The 18,589-nt window shown below is 43.1% G+C and overlaps 1 protein-coding gene across 4 annotated transcripts in view; it reads left to right on the top strand.

Annotated features, from left to right (window-relative positions):
- TAMM41 (TAM41 mitochondrial translocator assembly and maintenance homolog) overlaps positions 1 to 13,737 on the top strand; it is a 666,331-nt gene extending 652,594 nt beyond the window's left edge. For all 4 annotated transcript variants that reach the window (XM_068253613.1, XM_068253614.1, XM_068253611.1 and 1 more), the window contains one exon: positions 13,583 to 13,737. In XM_068253613.1, the coding sequence (XP_068109714.1) occupies positions 13,583 to 13,650 (68 nt within the window). In that variant the 3' untranslated portion in view covers positions 13,651 to 13,737. The remainder of the gene's footprint in view (positions 1 to 13,582) is intronic.
- Positions 13,738 to 18,589: the final 4,852 nt, after the last annotated feature.

Genomic DNA, 18,589 nt, shown 5'->3' with positions numbered 1-18,589 from the left:
GAAAGGTTTCCTGCTAGTGGACAGCGAAAGTCCAGTGCAGCCAGAATTGGGACAGAGCCACCTGGTAGTGGATAGTGGCAGACCATGGTAATCAAAGTCAAAACTGCCACCAGCAAGCAGAAAGTGATTTATAACAAAATGATTCATAACAATCAACCAGGTAATAATAATAATAATAATAATAATAATATACAGTGGAACTTTGGCTTTCAAGCATAATGCATTCCAGATGCTCTCTTTTATCTCTTATATCAAAGTGAATAACCCTATAAGGACTAATGGAAACACAGATAATTTGTTCCACAACCAAAAACACTGTATAAAGTAAAAATGTATAAAGAATATAACTAACAGAATCATCGCTATCTGTTCTCACACCATTCTTTTTTGTGTGTGGTTTTAACCACTTATGATGAAAGGACGTAGCTGCTACATCCAAAAAGTGTGTTGCTAGGGATGCCATGATGTAGCAGCTACATCCTGCACTAAATCTGACGCTGCCGATCACACGTGCACGTGTACCTGCACGCGCATGTCTGTCGCACTACCTTGTTTCCCCAAAAATAAGACACTGTCTTATATACATTTTTGGTCCAAAAGATGTGCTAGGGCTTATTTTCAGAGGATGTCTTATTTGTGGGGGAAAACACTGGTAGTTTTCCTATACAAAATGTATATACTGCATGCCATACTGAAACACAAGCAGCATGCACAGAGCTTGTGGCTTGCAGATATTGGCTCTCACTTACAAGAAATTAATTCTGCTGATCATGTGGGTAATGCTGGGAATACACGGTGTGTTTTTGCTGCTTGATTCTGCCGCCCAATCGATTCCCCGCTCGATTTTGCACCCAATTCTCTTATCTTCCATTCGTTTTTCTTATCTTTTCTCATTGTTCCCTATGCGAAACCGAGCGCAGAATCGATCGGGCGGGAGATCGGACATGTCAGAAATTATCAATCGAGCCATCTAAATGGCTCAAAAACATACCGTGTATTCCCAGCATAAGAGTCTATTTCTTGCAAACAGAGAACTCTGTCAGGCTCCCCAGAGCTATGATAGGATAAGTTGCGTGTCCTGGGAAAAGGTGAAGAGGTGAAGTGCTGCTGATGCTTATCACGACAGATCAGGAGGGCTGGCTCCAACAAAAACACAAATTGCCTGACACATATACAGGACTGTAGAACTTGCATTATACTGCTGTTCTCCTGTATCCAGGCTTTGTATTGAGCGTGACTTGCTGGTGTCATGTGGGCTGCTCCTAGGGCTTACATTCGGGGGATGTCTTATATTTCAAGCATGCTAGGAATTCCTGCTAGGGCTTATTCTCAGGGGATATCTTACTTTAGGGGAAACACGGTACCTACCATAGTGGATGGAAATGGAGAAATAGTGCATTTTTCCATTTTTACCTTGGCTTTTCCCTTTATATTGCATATAAAATAAAAGAATTACTGAAAACAAATACCATCCCCAAAAAGCCTAATTGGTGATGAAAAAAAAAAAGATATAGATCATTTACATGTGATGAGTAGTGATAAAGTTATTGGCGAATGAATGGGAGGAGCGCTGAAATGTGAAAATTGCTCAGATGCGTAAGGTGAAAAAACAGGCTTTGTTCACATCATAAATCGCCAGCGCTATCACAAGCGCTGAGCAATTTATTACGAGTTTTTTTTCTCTGCTTTTCCCTGCATTTTGCGCATAGAAAAGTGCTTTTCTAAGCGCTTTTGCAGAGTGATTTTTTTTTCACTTCCTGACATCAGTCAGGAAGTGAACTCTTTCACCCGGAAATGAATAAATACAATGTATTTATTCAAGAAAGCACTGGGGAAATCGCTATACAAAGGGCTTTTTCAAGCGCTTTGCGATTTCCCTATACCTTCCATTGAGCAAAAACGCACAGAAAATAGTACAGGCAGCTCATTGCTGAGCAGATCGGAAACGAACTGCTCAGATGTGAACTCTCTCATAGGGAATCATTGCACAAGCGCTTTCAGGGCGATTTAGAAAACCGCTGGCGCTTAAAAAAAACGTAAACACCAAACAAAGAGTGTGTAACAGTCCTCACTTGTTACATTCTGCTTAGTTAAATGTATCTATCTACACTTCGAATGCATCTGCATTTCTCTCCAGGGAACTTTAAAGCTCTGCGTGTAACCCTTCCAATGCTGGTCTAGTAAAAAAATAATGCTGGTTGCATATAATATGCTGTAAATAATATTTTAGAGCAAAGTTGAAATGCAGGGTTATATTCCGCTTTAAACCTACTACCACTAAAAAAAATTGTAGCAGAACAGCATTCAGACTGTTAAACACCGCACTTTGTTCTGTAATGGAAAGCCCCTTCAGCTTATGATCCGCATCTGAAGAGGTGATAACATTATCTTTGTTCTCATTCCTCTACTGCAACAATTAGTTACAGCCAGGAAACTAAAACGGAACTGTACTGAGCTGACAAGCAGAGACAGATGAGAAATTTTCACTAGATAGCTGCTGTATGTATATATTAAAATCTATGAATAAAATGCAATGGCAACTTTCAGAGCAGATAAACCGTACTTTTGGGACCTCGTAATTTGTAAACAGGCAATATTACTTGTGCACAAAAGCAAATATGGTAACTGAATGGTAATAAAAAAAAGTAGGAAAACACATTGAATTTAATGTTATGTCAGAGTTTTATTCCACTTTAAGTAGAAATTACTTTGCAATATCCATTATTTTGTCTGCAAAGGGTAGGTGAGCCAGACACTTCATGACCTACTTGTGATAAGCAATGTTTTCTGGCAATTATCCAAGCAAATGTGGCATACTTTGGGCTTGATTCAGTAAACTGTGCTAAGTGTTAGCACGCCTGTGAAAAGCCCTATATCTTGCCTAAAGTTAGTTTAGGCATGATAAATTCACATCGCGCGCAAAGTTAACCACTTGACCTCCAAGGGTTTTTAAAAATAATGAAAATGGGGCGTGGCCGTAAGCTCATGGAGTGAGGACGTGTGCGGAGTGAGCTCCCGTCCAGCAGGCCCTTCTACAGCTATCCTGACTGTATCCTAACTTTTCTCAGTGCTCCCATCAAGCTGCTGAATACGCACTTGATCCGGTGTACCGGCATGTCGACTCCCCGCATCTCCACCGCTGCCGCCAAACTGGAAAAATTCCGCAGCGGGAACCAAGATGGCGCCGAGGCCCCGCTATCTCCGGCCTCTGAAGACGGAACTCCTGATCCCACGGAGTCTGAGCAGCCTACACCTACTCTAACACAGGTCCTGTCGGCTATTGCAGACTGCCAAGCCACTCTAGCGGTTATCACCACCACGCTGGGCTCAGTCCGGACGGACGTTACTTTTTTGAGCCAGGACCTGGGTGCTCTAAAGGACTGCGTGACTGAATCCGAGAAGCACATAAGCGACCTTGAGGACTCGGTACGCCCGCTACAAAAGGAGATGAGCCAGTCCCAAAAGATCATTAAATCCAGGATGGACCACCAGGAAGATCACGAAAACCGCCAAAGACGCTCTAATGTGAGAATCGTAGGCCTCCCCGAGAAGGCTGAGGGCAACGCCCCGGAGCAGTTCACAGAGGCCCTGTTAACCTCCTTGCCGGTCTAAAAAATCCGGCAAGGAGGCAGCGCCGCACTTTTTTTAAATTTTTTTTTTTTAAATCATGTAGCGAGCCCAGGGCTCGCTACATGATAGCCGCTGAGCGGTGGCATCCCCCCACCCACTCCGATCGCCTTCGGCGATCAGAGTATGCAGGAAATCCCGTTGAGAACGGGATTTCCTGCAGGGCTTCCCCGGTCGCCATGGCGACGGGGTGGGATGACGTCATCGACGTCAGGACGTCATAGGGAATCCCGATCCGCCCCTCAGCGCTGCCTGGCACTGATTGGCCAGGCAGCACAGGGGTCTGGGGCGGGGGGGAGCGACTCGGCGCGGCGGATCGGCGGCGAGCGGCGGCGATCGGAAGTTACAAGCAGCTAGCAAAGTGCTAGCTGCTTGTAACAAAAAAAAAAATTATGCAAATCGGCCCAGCGGGGCCTGAGATATCCTCCTGCGCAGGTTACCCTGAGCTGAGCTCGGGATAACCAGCAAGGAGGTTAAAATCCCTCTTCGGCGAAGGTACTTTTTCTCATGTTTTTGTGGTGGAGCGTGCCCATAGAATCTCCCCGAACCTCCCTGCTCCCGGGCAACCCCCACGCACTTTTATCTTCAAACTCTTAAACTACAGGGACCGTGATGCGGTCCTGCATGCTGCACGAGAGAAGGGTGCCATTTCCTTTGAGAACACTACAATCTCTTTCTACCCCGACTTCACTACAGAAGTACAGAAGCAAAGAGCTAAATTCACTGCAGTCAAACGTAAATTGCGTGATCACCAACTCAGCTATGCAATGCTTTTCCCTGCCCGACTGAGGATCCTAGCGGATGGTAAATCCCACTTCTTCACGGATCCTGACGATGTCTATACCTGGATGGACAAACACACTAAAAGTTCCAATCGTCCATCGCTAAGGTACTGTACTTTAACACCCTAATCATCCCCTCCCTTCCCCTGGGATCGCATTACCTGTCTGCAAATACTACAGCACTGCTTCCTGATGGAAACTATGCACTATCCCAGCAAGTATCCCTTAAATCGGGATCCAGTCGTTCATCAGATATGTGCCTACAAGCTATTGAACACTGTTTTCAGGGTAAAGCCTTAACCTTGCTCCTTCACAAGTACGCCAACAACTCTCCACCTTATTTACCTTACTGGACATAATGCGCACTATGTGAAACTCCCTGGACTGCCTTACCTCCCTCACTACCCCTTCTGGTTGGCCGCCATTATCAGCAATGCCTCATGAGGATGCTCCCCCTTTTCCCCACTTCAGTTGCATTGTTCTGATCACTGTTACTATTTGGCTGTTGTGTTAATGCTACTCAGTTTTACACTAGGGAGTTATGTAGTTATTACTAAGCGTACTGCAGCTTTCACTACTCCGGTTTATGATGCATGAAAATGTATTTGTTTACTGATAATCTGACTCCTGCTGGACGGACCTGCTCCGTACCGTCCTACCACCACCCCATCTTATCCGCCTACACTTGTGTAGTGATTCGTTTACGTGCTGGTTCATACCACTGAACAGTCTGGATGAGCTACTTAGCCCCAGCCTGTTCACTTGTGCCCGCACATTTTGTAGTTGGGTCTAAGCTTTACTTAGCAGTTACAGTGAAGCAGGGTGTTTATTTGGGTGTATTTTCTTTAGTTATGTTGCTTTTCAGTTTATTCATTGACCCTACAGGTTTATCTTTCACTCCACACGATATAGGTTTATCAAGTACCCATGAGGATAGTTATCCATTATTTCCCTCTCTCCTATTCACATATACCAGTTACCCACATAATCCACTAGATGGCCCAAAACACTAAAGGCTTGAATATCATCTGTTGGAATGTGAGAGGCTTAAATGATTCTATCAAACGTTACACGGTCCTAACCTATATAAATAAGAAGAAACCAGACATCTTAACTCTGATTGAGACGCATATCACGGGCAGCAAGTCTAAAACTATGGAAAGACACTGGGTGGGCAAGGCATATCACTCAGAGTTCTCTCAATATTGCAGAGGGATCTCTGTGTTCATTAGAAAATCCATCCCCTTCTCCCCTCACTCTATTAAGCTCGATCAATATTATTATTATTATTATTATTTAGTATTTATATAACGCCGACATATTACGCAGCGCTGTACAGTGTATATATATGTATATATATATATATATATATATATATATATATATATATATATATATATATATATATATATATATATTGTCTTGTCACTAACTGTCCCTCAAAGGAGCTCACAATCTAATCCCTACCATTGCCATATGTCTATATTATGTAGTGTAAGTACTGTAGTCTAAGGCCAAAGACAGGAACTCTACAGGTGTTATCAGTAGTATTAAAGACACGAATTCTACTCTAATCACGGGCCCAGTTCTCATTAATAAAAGATTTGCTTTATATTTTCAAGACCTATACACTGCCAAATCTACCTTCTCCCGTGAGGAAGCCAAGATTTTCCTATCCGAGATTTCCCTTCCCCGTCTCTCCCCAGACCAGGTTGAGCTACTGGACGCCCCCATTAGCTTACATGAACTTGAATCAACCATACACTCACTGCCTAACAAAAAAGCCCCTGGACTCGATGGTATCCCCAGCGAAGTCTTTAAAAGATTCTCAGAGATTGTGTCATCCCCTCTCCTACAAACTTTTCAATCCGCACTTGAGCAGGGCTCCCTACCTGAATCTATGCGCACAGCTCTTATAGTCCTGATACCCAAACCTGGAAAAGATTTATCACTATGTGACTCTTACCGCCCGATCTCTCTACTTCCAACAGATGTTAAGATTTTAGCTAAAATACTGGCTTCACGATTAAGCAAAGTTATATTATCCCTCATACACAACGATCAAACAGGCTTTATGCCCGGTAAGAAAACTTCACTTAATATCAGAAGGTTGTTTGCAAATTTGCAAGCTAACCACTATAACAGCGGAAGCAGAGTTATTATGTCCCTTGATGCCGCCAAGGCATTTGATGCCGTGGAATGGCCATTTTTACTTGCAACGCTTTCCAGGTTTGGGTTCGGTGACAATTTTATTAGATGGGTGCAAATTCTATATAATGATCCTAAGGCCCAAATATGCACCAACTCCAATATTTCAGACCCTTTTCCAATAGGCAGAGGTACTAGGCAAGGCTGCCCCCTCTCCCCTCTGTTATATGCACTTTCAGCTGAACCGCTCGCCTGTAAAATTTGCGCAGACACACGAATTATCAGTTTAAAAATCGGCACCATTGAGGAAAAAATCAGCCAGTACGCTGATGACACTATCCTTTATCTTGCAGATCCCCACTCATCCCTCACTACTGCCTTCGATTTGATTACAGAAATGGATGAATACTCAGGCCTTTCAATAAATTGGAGTAAATCCGTTATCCTTGCTTTAGAGATCTCGGCTTCCTCACTACCATGCCCTCTCCTAGAAGTTACCTCCTTTAAATACTTGGGGGTGACGGTCCGGGCCTCTCCAACCTGTTATTATGAAGATAATGTAGCCCACCTACTCTCCCTCACCCAAAATAAACTGACCTCCTGGACAAAACTGCCACTCTCAGTTATGGGTCGTATAAACTTAATAAAAATGGTCCTTATGCCCAAAATTCTTTACATTCTCCATAATTCGCCCGTACATATCCCTGTACTGTTCTTTAATAAACTCAGATCCCTCATACTATCTATAGTATGGAATAAATCTAGGGCCAAACTCAGACATGCAATATTGCAATGTCCCACATCTTTAGGCGGAGTGGCCCTGCCGTCCCCTCTGCTATATTGACATTAGTAACATAACAGTAACCCCAGTGGTGTGGTCAGACCATCACATAATACAGTTTACTATTGAACATCACCCCATCAAGCAGCTCCCTAAAGAAACAATCAAAACCCGTCCCCTGAGTAAATTAACACCGGAGAGGATAACTGCCAACCTGGATTTTACAAATCTGCTCCACAGTCAAATGGACCCAAACTCTCTAGTAACCCAGTACAACAACACGATATATGAAACACTTGACAGTATTGCCCCATGGCGCACCAAATCAGCAACCAAAAAGCAGAAAGCTAATTGGTTTGACAAAACCATCATGGATCTAAAAAAGAAAGGGCGCAGACTAGAAAGACAGTGGCGTAAATCAGGGACTGGGGAGCACAAATCTAGCCTAGTTCAACACCTCAGACAATACCAACAAGCAATAACCAAGAAAAAATCAGACTTTATCTCGCACAAAATATCTACAGCCAACAACAGAGCTGCTCAACTCTTCCACACAGTGGAATCACTCTGCAATCCTTCCTGCCTAAAAGCCCCAACCACATACTCCAGGGAAAGGTGTGAAGAATTCTCTGCCTTCTTCACAAACAAGGTGTCTACCATCCGTGCCAGCATTACACCAACAACATCAATTGACCACTGGACGTTGCATATGCCTACTACCGTACCACCATGGCAAGTCTTTGACACTCTGAGTGTAGAAGATTTTGGAATTCTCATTCAAAGTCTCCGCCCCACTACCTGCGACCTGGATCCTGGCCCAACTGGATCCTTAATGCAGTGCCCAGCGCTGTTCAGGCCAGCACTTCACAAAATCACTCAGTGCTCCTTGCAAAGTGGACTTTTCCCAGAAGAACTAAAGAAAGCAATCATAAAACCCCTCCTGAAGAAACCTTCACTACATCCTGATTCTGTAACCAACTACAGACCTGTGGCGAACTTACCATTCCTATCAAAAGTTATCGAGAAAGCAGTCGCCAACCAGCTAGAAGCCAGGCTTACAGATAACAACATCTTTGATACTTTTCAGTCAGGATTCAGGAAAAGGCACAGCACTGAAACAGCATTAGTCCGAGTAATGAATGATCTACTTACTGCAAGGGACAAGGGTGATTGCTCAATTCTGATTCTTCTTGACTTGTCAGCAGCATTTGATACTGTGGACCATGAAATACTAATCCAGCGACTGAAGAATTACTGTGGCCTAAGGGGTACTGTTCTTAGCTGGTTTCAGACCTTCCTATCTGGCAGGACACAGCAAGTATGTCTGCGCACACACTACTCTAATCCAGTGCCACTTGCCTATGGAGTTCCACAGGGTTCGGTACTATCACCATTACTCTTTGCAGTCTACATGCTCCCACTGGGCAAAATAATCCAGAACTATGGTTTAGGATACCATTGTTATGCAGATGACACACAACTGTATCTGTCCTTCAAGCCTGGCACCCAAGACCCATCAGCATCCATAAATGCGTGTCTAGTGGATTTACAAAATTGGATGAACACCAGCTGGCTGAGGCTGAACTCTGACAAAACAGAGGTGTTGGTGGTAGGTGGTCCACACATGATGGATAAAGTTCAAAACGCTCACCACCTCAAACTAGCAATTGGGGGAGATACTGTACAGTATAAAGACTCTGTGCGAAACCTTGGGGTGATCCTGGATGGAAATCTAAAACTCAGAAGAAGGAAGACTTGACGACAGCTGATACCTGCTGTCTATCTAAGAAATATAGCGAAAATAAAACACCTTATCCCAGCTGAAGACCTACCTGCCCTGGTTCACGCATTTGTATCCTCCCGCCTAGACTACTGCAACGCCCTGTTAATCGGATCTACAGATAAGGTTCTGCGCCCCTTACAGCTAGTACAGAATGCTGCAGCCAGACTCCTAGCCAATGCCCCCCGCAGCTCACACATCACCCCAGTACTGCAAACTCTTCACTGGTTGCCAGTAAAATGGAGAATCAATTTTAAGATCTGCCTGCTGACATTCAAGGCTCTACACCACATGGGACCCAAATACATAGCGGATCTATTGGAACTTTATGCCCCTTCACGCACCCTCCGCTCTGCCAACAAGATGAAGCTGGTTATTCCCAGGATACACTTAACATTTGGTGCTCGGGCCTTTTCCTACGCAGCCCCTACTCTATGGAACTCACTTCCACAATCAGTACGAGAGGCTCCTTCTCTGGACAGCTTTAAAAAAAGGCTAAAAACTCACCTCTTTTCCCTAGCCTTTGAGACTGCATAATGCAGGGTCACAGCGCTTTGAGTCCCCAGGGAGAAAAGCGCTATATAAATATTATTGTTATTGTTATTGTTATATTATATCGCCTCCCAATTAAAACAACTAGCACCTTGGTTTGTAACAAACTCCCTGCAACCCCCAGATCTGTTGGGATTCTCCTCCACCGAGTGCACCATGAACCTCCCATTCGCTCTTCTTAAAAATACTCTTAATACTCACTCCCAATCCAACACTAGTCTATTGCAGGCCTCTAAAATATGGCGATCGGCCAATAGACTAATGTCTATCTCCAAGTGGGAATACTATACACCACTATGGCACAATCCCAATCTCTCTGAGCTACTCAAGCTTAGCCACACTTCTTGCTGGGCTGATGTTGGTATACACTACATGGGTCAGATAATAACAAACTCAACGCTACACGCATATGCTGACCTGAAAGCTCGTTACTCTCTACCCCCACAGTTTCAATTCATGTACCTACAATTGCAACACGCATTACACTCACAATTCCCTAATGGTCTTCCTCTACTTGAGAATTCAACTCTTATGGAATTCCTTAAAGAAGGCCCACTTCCTCACCATATTGGCACTTTATACAATGTACTAAATGAACACACTGCTGCTGCGGTGGTGGAGAAATCCAGAGATAAATGGCTACAATATGATATACAGATTGAGGACGAGGAGTGGGAGGACTGCTTGCTTGCCACACGCCTGGTATCCCCCTGCATCAAAGACCGCCTGACCCAACTATACATTATACACCAAAGCTATCTTACCCCTAGACATATTTCCAAATACTCCGTCAACACCTCCAATATCTGCCCTAAATGTACATTGCCTAACCCCACCTTTTTACATTTGCTATGGCTCTGCCCCCCAATTGCCGACTTGTGGAAACAAGTGGTCAATTTCCTTCACGACACCATGGGGTCTCCAGCCACCCTAGACGTTAAATGTTGTATCCTTAATATATATGACGAAGACATGAACAAATTTGACAAATATTTTTTAATTGAAACCCTATTTACGCTCAAATTATGCATTGCCTTTAGATGGCTGTCCCCTATCTGTCCCACTTTTTTGGAGTGGAAAACTAAAGTTAAAAATTTGCTTCCTCTCAAGAGACTGGTATACCAACACAGGGGATGCCCGTCTAAATGTAATAAAATATGGGACAGGTGGCTAGATAAAGTTATCTGAGCTGCTCTATAGTGTCGTATAGGCTGTCAACTGGTCCGTTTCTCCTCTCTTTTCCTCTAACTCATGATCCCCACCTCCCTTTATCCAATACCTCCCCCCTCCCCTCTTTTCCCTCTTCACCAAGCCTCTCCTCCTTCTAACTGATGTATAATCTGTCCTCCATACCTTTACAGCCCTCCTCCTTCGATTTACCCATGCCTTGGAACTCATAACCGTACTCATGGGTACGGCACGCATCAGCTATGTTTATGATAAACTGTATGATGTCTGTTACACTCTACCTTTTATGATTCTCTACTACAAATCTGGCTATGTATTTTTACCTACTGTACTTTTTTACATTTTCATGTTTGTATACTCTGTACTACCTTCATATATACAATAAACCTTTTGGTCAATGAAAAAAAGTGAAAAAAAAAAAAATGAAAATGTATTTCATTTTTCTATGGGAAGGTGTATAATAGGGTATTTGGATGTGGTTTTACTTTTTGGCTACAAGATGGAGATGCAGAGTCAGTGGGTTCTAAAAATAGAAACAGAACCAAGTGTTTATTATTTGTTTATGTTTATGTAAACACAGGAGCGTAGAAACTCGTACTGGTGGTTTTAAAGTGGTTAAGGTCGCACCCAATGCGACTTTATAGGCGCATCGGGTGCGCCATTTTCGTCGCACTGCGATGCGCTGTTTTGCGCGCAAAGTTTAGCGTGCGATGTGAATTTAGTAAACTGTGCTAACCCAGTTAGAACCCTAGTTATCAGTCTTTAGGCATGCTAACTGGGTTAGCATCGTTTACTGAATCAAGCCTTTCCTTATGAACAGAGAGAGGACTGCACTGATTTAACAAATTCCCCCACCACATATCCAGCCTGATAAATTACTTTTTGTGTATAAAATTCTCTTTTGATTTAAATAAATAAATAAGCATGATTATGAAGGTTTACTGCAATGCAGACTGGACATAGACTTTAAAGAAAACATGTACTGAGGAAAACCTCCCCTGGGGGTACTCACCTGGGGTGGAGGAAGCCTCCGGATCCTATTAGGGCTTCCCCTGTCCTCTTCAGTCCCACAGTGGCGGAGATAAAACTCCCCAAACAGCGGGGATGTAAATATTTACCCTTCTGGCTCCAGTGCAGGCGCAGTATCGGCTCTCCGCTCGGAGATAGGCGGAAATAGCTGATCGCTGTCAGGCCACTCTACTGCGCAGGCACAAGTCTCCTGCGCCTGCGCAGTAGAGCTGACCCGACGGAGATCGGCTATTTTCGCCTATCTCCATGCGGAAAGCCGCAACAGCGCCCCCGCTGGAGCCAGGAAAGGTAAATAAATCAGCACTTATCAGCGCTTAGAATGAAAGAAACAAGAGTGCTCCTTGGTGCATTAACCTTTTACTTGAAATAGATAAAAATTGTGCTTGTCAGGCCTGCCGGTAGAACTCTCCACACTCCTGTGCCTGGCCAGGGCAGCAGGAGCGATGATGTGAGTGGGAGCAGGACGCGGTGGGCGGGTCGGGTTGCGCTGGAGGCGTTTGACGTCACAACGTGTTTTGGCATAACCACGCCTTCATTAGGTGACGCAACGGCTACTACGGCTTCCATTTAAAGGGAAGGTTCAGGGTGGGTGGCTAAAAAATAAAAATCAATTTCCACTTACCTGGGGCTTCCTCCAGCCCGTGGCAGGCAGGAGGTGCCCTCGCCGCCGCTCCGCAGGCTCCCGGTGGTCTCCGGTGGCCGACCCGACCTAGCCAGGCCGGCTGCCAAGTCGGGCTCTTCTGCGCTCCAAGGCCCGACACTTCTGCGTCCCACGCCGGCGCGCTGACGTCATCGGACGTCCACCGGGCTGTACTGCGCAGGCGGGGAGCCAGCGCTGGACTGCCTGCAGCTACAGGGGAGGGGGAAGCCTCAATGGGACCCTGAGGCTTCCCCCTCCCGAGGTGAGTACCCCCCAGGGGAACTTTTTTTTTGTTACAGGTTCTCTTTAAAGGTGCACTATGGCAAAAAATTGTAAAATATAAAATATGTGCAAACATATACAAATAAAAAGAACATTTTTTTCCAAAGTAAAATTATAAATTACTTTGATGCTATGTTGTTGTCACTTACAGTAGGTAGTAGAAATAGAGTAGTAGAAATCTGACAGAAGTGACAGGTTTTGGACTAGTTCATCTCTTCATAGGGGATTCTCAGGGATTTATTGATTTTCAAAAGCACTTAATGAATGGCAGTTGCTCTGTCCAACTGCCAAAAAACTGTGTAGCGAGCAGGGAAGCTGGCCAGCATCATTGTTTAAATCCTTTTTAGGGAATATCTTTATAAAGAATAAAAGCCTTGCAGAGAATCCCCTATGAAGAGATGGATTAGTCCAAAACCTGTCACTTCTGTCAGATTTCTACTACCTACTGTAAGTGACAACAACATAGCATCAAAGTAATTTATGGCTCATTTTACTCTGGAAAAAAGTAATTATTAAATGCTTATGTTTGCACATATTTTAAATTTTACAATTTTTTCCCCATAGTGCCCCTTTAATACAAAAACCTGCGTGCAGCAAGTTAGAATAACACAATCTGTTACAACGCAGTACCGTGAACATAGAATTGTATGGGGAGTGAGTTGACATGCAGAATTGTTCTGTAACGCAACTGAGCACTGTGAACTAGCCCTTAACAAATACCTGCTATATAACCTTCAGCCTTCAATTTGTTAATTCATTCTTCTCTTTTGCAGGATTTCGGAAAACTTTTTTGTACAGTACAAAAAAAATCTACAAAATGATGAAGAGCATGCACCAGTAGTCAGAATGATAGTTATTTTGATTAAAGTATCTATTTATATGTATAATGCTTTTTTTCATTTATTAAATAAAAGCTTATTATAATGAAGTGTGCTGTTATTTTTGTTTCTGCTGTTAGTTTCTGCTGTTGGTAGACAGACAGGACTGTGGCTGCTCCCATTTTACCCATCAGGTTTAGAAGGATATCGTAGGATAGTGGCACTGAACAACATCAACCCCGCAGAGACACAAGGTTGTGTATACTGTAGAGCTGAAGAAGCCACATAGTGAAACGAAGGTTTGGCTCATGGAAGAAGAGCCAAGCATGTCCACCAATTCTACAATAAGTATTTTATAGATTTTTTTTTTTCAGCAAGAAGTTGATGCAAATTTTATGCAAAACGTACACAACTTGAAATGGACCAATCAAATTCTGTTTTCAAGCTGTTTAAATTTCCATAAAACCTGCATTAACCAACAACTATTTTAATGTCACTGATCTTTAGTAGGTAAATCAGGTTTCTATTAAGATCATTGTTGTACTTGGAGATCAGCTTAACTTGATTTTAGAACATGCATGTGTCCACTCACTGACCACTTAATTAGGCACACCTGTTCAATTGCTTGTTAATAGAAATAGTAATAATAAATCACATGGCAGCAACCCCATGCATTTAGACATCTAGATATGAAGATAAATTCCTGAACAGGGCACTAGAATGGGGAAGAAAGGGTATTTGAAGGAAACATAAAGTGAAAGTAATAAGGTCAGTTTAACTTGGGGCTTCTTCTGGCCCCCTGTAGGACTCATCCTGGTCCCTCACTATTATTCTGCTCTGTTCCATTCTGCAGCTGTCCCCTTTGAAAGCTGGAAGCACAACACTGGGTCATGTGCCTCCTTGATAGCGCTCCTGTAGCTGGAAGCGTTCTGCTGTTGTGCAGTTTGTAAAATGAGCAATGGGAGCACAATCGAGGAGGCACGAGCCACGCATGAGCAGTAGCTTTTGAAGGGGCTGAATGGAACAGAGCAACTTTTAAGAAGCACCTGGTAACTTATACTGGCCACATTACTTTCTCTTTAGGTTCCCTTTAAGTGACTTTGAATGTGGCACGGGTGTTGGTGCCAGAAGGGCTGGTCAAGTATTTCATTGCTTATCAACGGAGAGTTTCATGCATAACCAGGGTCCATTGTCAATTTCCATTGAGCAACAGTTGTGCCGACAAAAATATCCTGTTGATAGAGGTGAAAAGACAATGATCATACTAGTTTGAGAAGATCAATGTGCACAAGTAGTTTTAGTGACCACTCATTGCAACCAGGGTATGCAGAATACCATCTTTGAACATGTCGAACCATGAAGCAGATGGGCAACATGCATCAGAATACCATGCTGGGTGCCACTTATGTCAGCTAAGAATAGGAAGCTGAGGCTACATTTGCAAAGGCTCACCAAAAGTGGACAGTATAAGATTGGAAACATGCATGGTCTGATAAATCTCCATTTCAAATTTTCTAAGAAATGTTTCCAACACCTTGTTAAATCTGTTGGAACTGGATCCCTAATCCTCAGGCTAGTTTCACACTAGAAACCAGCAATAGCTATTGCGTTGTGTTCCCTTTCTGGCCACCGGCCAAGCAGGAAGTGACACACGCATGACACGCACTTGCTGTCTTTTCCTGCTTCGGGTATGCGTAAGCGTACTGCAGCTTGCTGCAGAATCTGCACGGTAACATAGTTCTCGCCTTACATCGGGGATTCAGCAAAAATGTCACTACTGTCACGTCGCGCCATAAGGCTTTGAAATGTCTCCATAGACTTTCATTGCCTGACAGTGGGGTGTGATAAAAATGCCGCACTGCACCACCCCGGTGTGAAAGGGTCCTCGATGCAGCAGATGTAGCCGAACTGTGGCCAGCAGCGCGGTGTCCGTTGGTGGGACAATCAGCGGCAGAGTGGTGGGTGGATCGCACACCCAGCGTGCCCTCAGCATCATTACGGTTTTGGCGTCCAACGCCTTCGCCAGATGACACTGGGGCACGGGCACATTGCCTTTGACAAGCCAGCCACCGTTGTCATGACAATCTTAGTCATGACGCTGTGTGAGCGATTCGGTGGCTAGCGTTCTCCATCACTGCTGTAGTAATGTAATAGAGGGATGGGCGGAAGGTCCCATGTGATGGATGGAGCGGCTGGAGGGTGGAAGTACTAGAGGAAGCCCAATTGAATGTTATTCATTAGGATGGTGATTTAAATATTTTGGTCTCCGCTCTACTGACTCTCCAGTCATGACCATCTGTTCAATTAAAACAGTTTCCTGGGCTGCCCATGTTAAAAACTACATTTCAAATGTTCTCTCAAAATGAATTCACATTTAAGTGGTACATCAGAAATTGAAAAGAATAAAATAAAACAATACATTTTGAAATATATGAAAAAGAAGAAAAGTGAAAATAAAATTTAAAATAAAATATGAAAATAAAAACAAAAATTAAATTAAAATGAAATATACTAGAATATAATCTCATTTATTATATTGTCATAAAATGAATACTCCATATTTCTTGCACTGCATACAGTTTCTATGTATAAACTGTATCACCAATTACCCACGGATGGAATATATAAAAACATATACACTACATTCATAATACATATTATTCTAGTAAGACTATAAAACTCTTCCTCTATGCCCCCTCTGGAGAGCATTAGGAGGGAGAAAAGTGTTTCTGCTGTGTTGTGCTTCATCCCAACACAGCTCTGAGGTAGAATAAGTGGGCTAAGTGTGCATATCAATATGAAGAAGTGGACTACCTGGAATTTACTGATCTTCCTATGGAATACTCACATTGCCAGGATGGGCCGATTAACTGGGTGATTTCTAAACGCAATCAGAGAAATTTATACAGGATACTTGGCTATAAACTATCCAGCGTATGTCCATGCTGGCGAAAGGTGGGTGGGGAGTCAAGACAATGACTGTGTGGGGAAATAAAAAAGGGGGAGGGAGAGGGGGAAGGTGTAGGATGGTAGCATCAAAATCAGAATCAGAATCCTTTTATTTCGCCAAGCATGATTTGGGTCATGCCCGGAATTGGTTTTAGCAGCACAGAACACCTTAGACTTTGTTTACACAAACACACTGACAGTAGAAGAGAGCAATAAAATACAGCAAAAAAAATAATCAAAGTAATCATAAAAAAAAAAAAATGACCGTAAAAGCAACTCATCAGCAGATACAGAGGCATTGCAAGAGGCATTCCATTGCACAGAGAGAAGTAGAACACTAATATTAACATTGGGTGTGTCAGACTACGTAGGTGCTTCCCTGAGTGGCGGGGGAACCCGAGGGGCTCGTACAGAGTTCAAGAGTCTCACCGCTGTGGGGAAATAAGTGACCCTGTGCCTTGATGTCTTGGGTGGGGGTGAATGGAAATAAGGGGTCCCATCTTTTGCCATTCACATGCCAGAACATCACAGCAGCCACATCTACTGACATGGCACCTGTAATTGCCTGTAACATTAAGAAACATATGTGGTCTCTCTATGATGGAAGCACTACAATTCATAATGAGAGATCAGACCCCACTTTCATCACGACATGTACAGAAGAATCACGTCAAATCAAGTGCATACTCAACCAAAACTGGCCTGTTATATTTCAGGACTCTTTTTTTCAAAAACATTCTACCTGAGAAACCCAATGTGGTCTTTAAACAAGCGAAATCCCTGAAAAATGACATTGCTCGCAGCAATATAGGAGACATCATAGAGAGACCAAGTATGTTTCCTAATGTTACAGGCAATTACAGGTGCCATGTCAGTAGATGTGGCTGCTATGATGTTCTGGACCTCAGAGTCCAAGACTTTAAAGATGGGAGAAACCAAGTGAACAAAATCAAACAAATTATCAATTGCGGCAGTGACCATGTAATTTACTGTCTGACTTGTGGTTGCCCAAAATCATATGTTGGGAGAACAACCACATCATTAGGTTCGGGGAGCACAAATTAAATATTTTAGATGAAAATGAAAAACATAGTGTGCCCCGTCATTTTAAACAGTTTCATAATAGTTAAGTGGACTCTCTCCAGGTTATCAGCCTAGAAATTATTCCAAAGAGTTTAAACACACGAGCCAGATACAAAAAACTGTGTGAGAGAGAAAGCTTTTGGATTTTTAAATTAGATTCTCTGGTTCCAGATGGCTTCAGTGAAGACCTGGAGATAGCTACCTATTTATAATTGGTTTCTGTCTTGTGTTATCATTGAACGTTTTTTCTGTAAAATGTTTTAATCACATCCTTTTCCTCCCTTTTCTCCAGATTTGTTTCCCTACTAAAGGTGGCCACTAATAGTCCATTTTCTAGCGAAAAATCGTAATGCTGGGAATACACGTTTCGTTTTAGCCTTCGTTTTAGCCTTCGATTCGTTCGGTAAACGAATCGAGTGTTGAAAACGTATGTGATAATAGTCATAATCTCATTATAGTTTCGATTAATAGACCCCAAAAACGAACAACTAGTGATCGAACATGTTTGATATTATCTCTCTTTATCCATCTAATTGAGCCATTGGTAGGCTTGATGGCTGTTCAGATCGATTATATATTCGTTTATGCCGTCCGTCCCTGTACTACGTTTCGTTTCTTTGCAGCCTTCGATCATTGGAAAAACGAAACCATCAGAATCGAAAAAAAAAACGAAACCGTGGGTAGTGATATTAACCGTACGGTCGATTATTTCGGGATCGAAAAGGACAAAAGGCACAATCGAAATGAAGGTTTAAATGAAGGCAAAAACGAAACGTGTATTCCCAGCATTAGAGCATTCAGAAATTCTGATCGGATTGGTTGTAAATAATCTATTGATGGGCACAATCGATTACGAATGAATATAAAAATAGTCATCCGATTGGATTTTGATCAAACCAAAATTTGGATTTTCTTGTTAGTTGTGACAGG

The sequence above is a fragment of the Hyperolius riggenbachi genome, chromosome 9 (assembly GCF_040937935.1).
Source record: "Hyperolius riggenbachi isolate aHypRig1 chromosome 9, aHypRig1.pri, whole genome shotgun sequence".
In the NCBI taxonomy this organism is placed as follows: domain Eukaryota; kingdom Metazoa; phylum Chordata; class Amphibia; order Anura; family Hyperoliidae; genus Hyperolius; species Hyperolius riggenbachi.
This window is presented reverse-complemented; position numbering and strand designations above follow the sequence as displayed.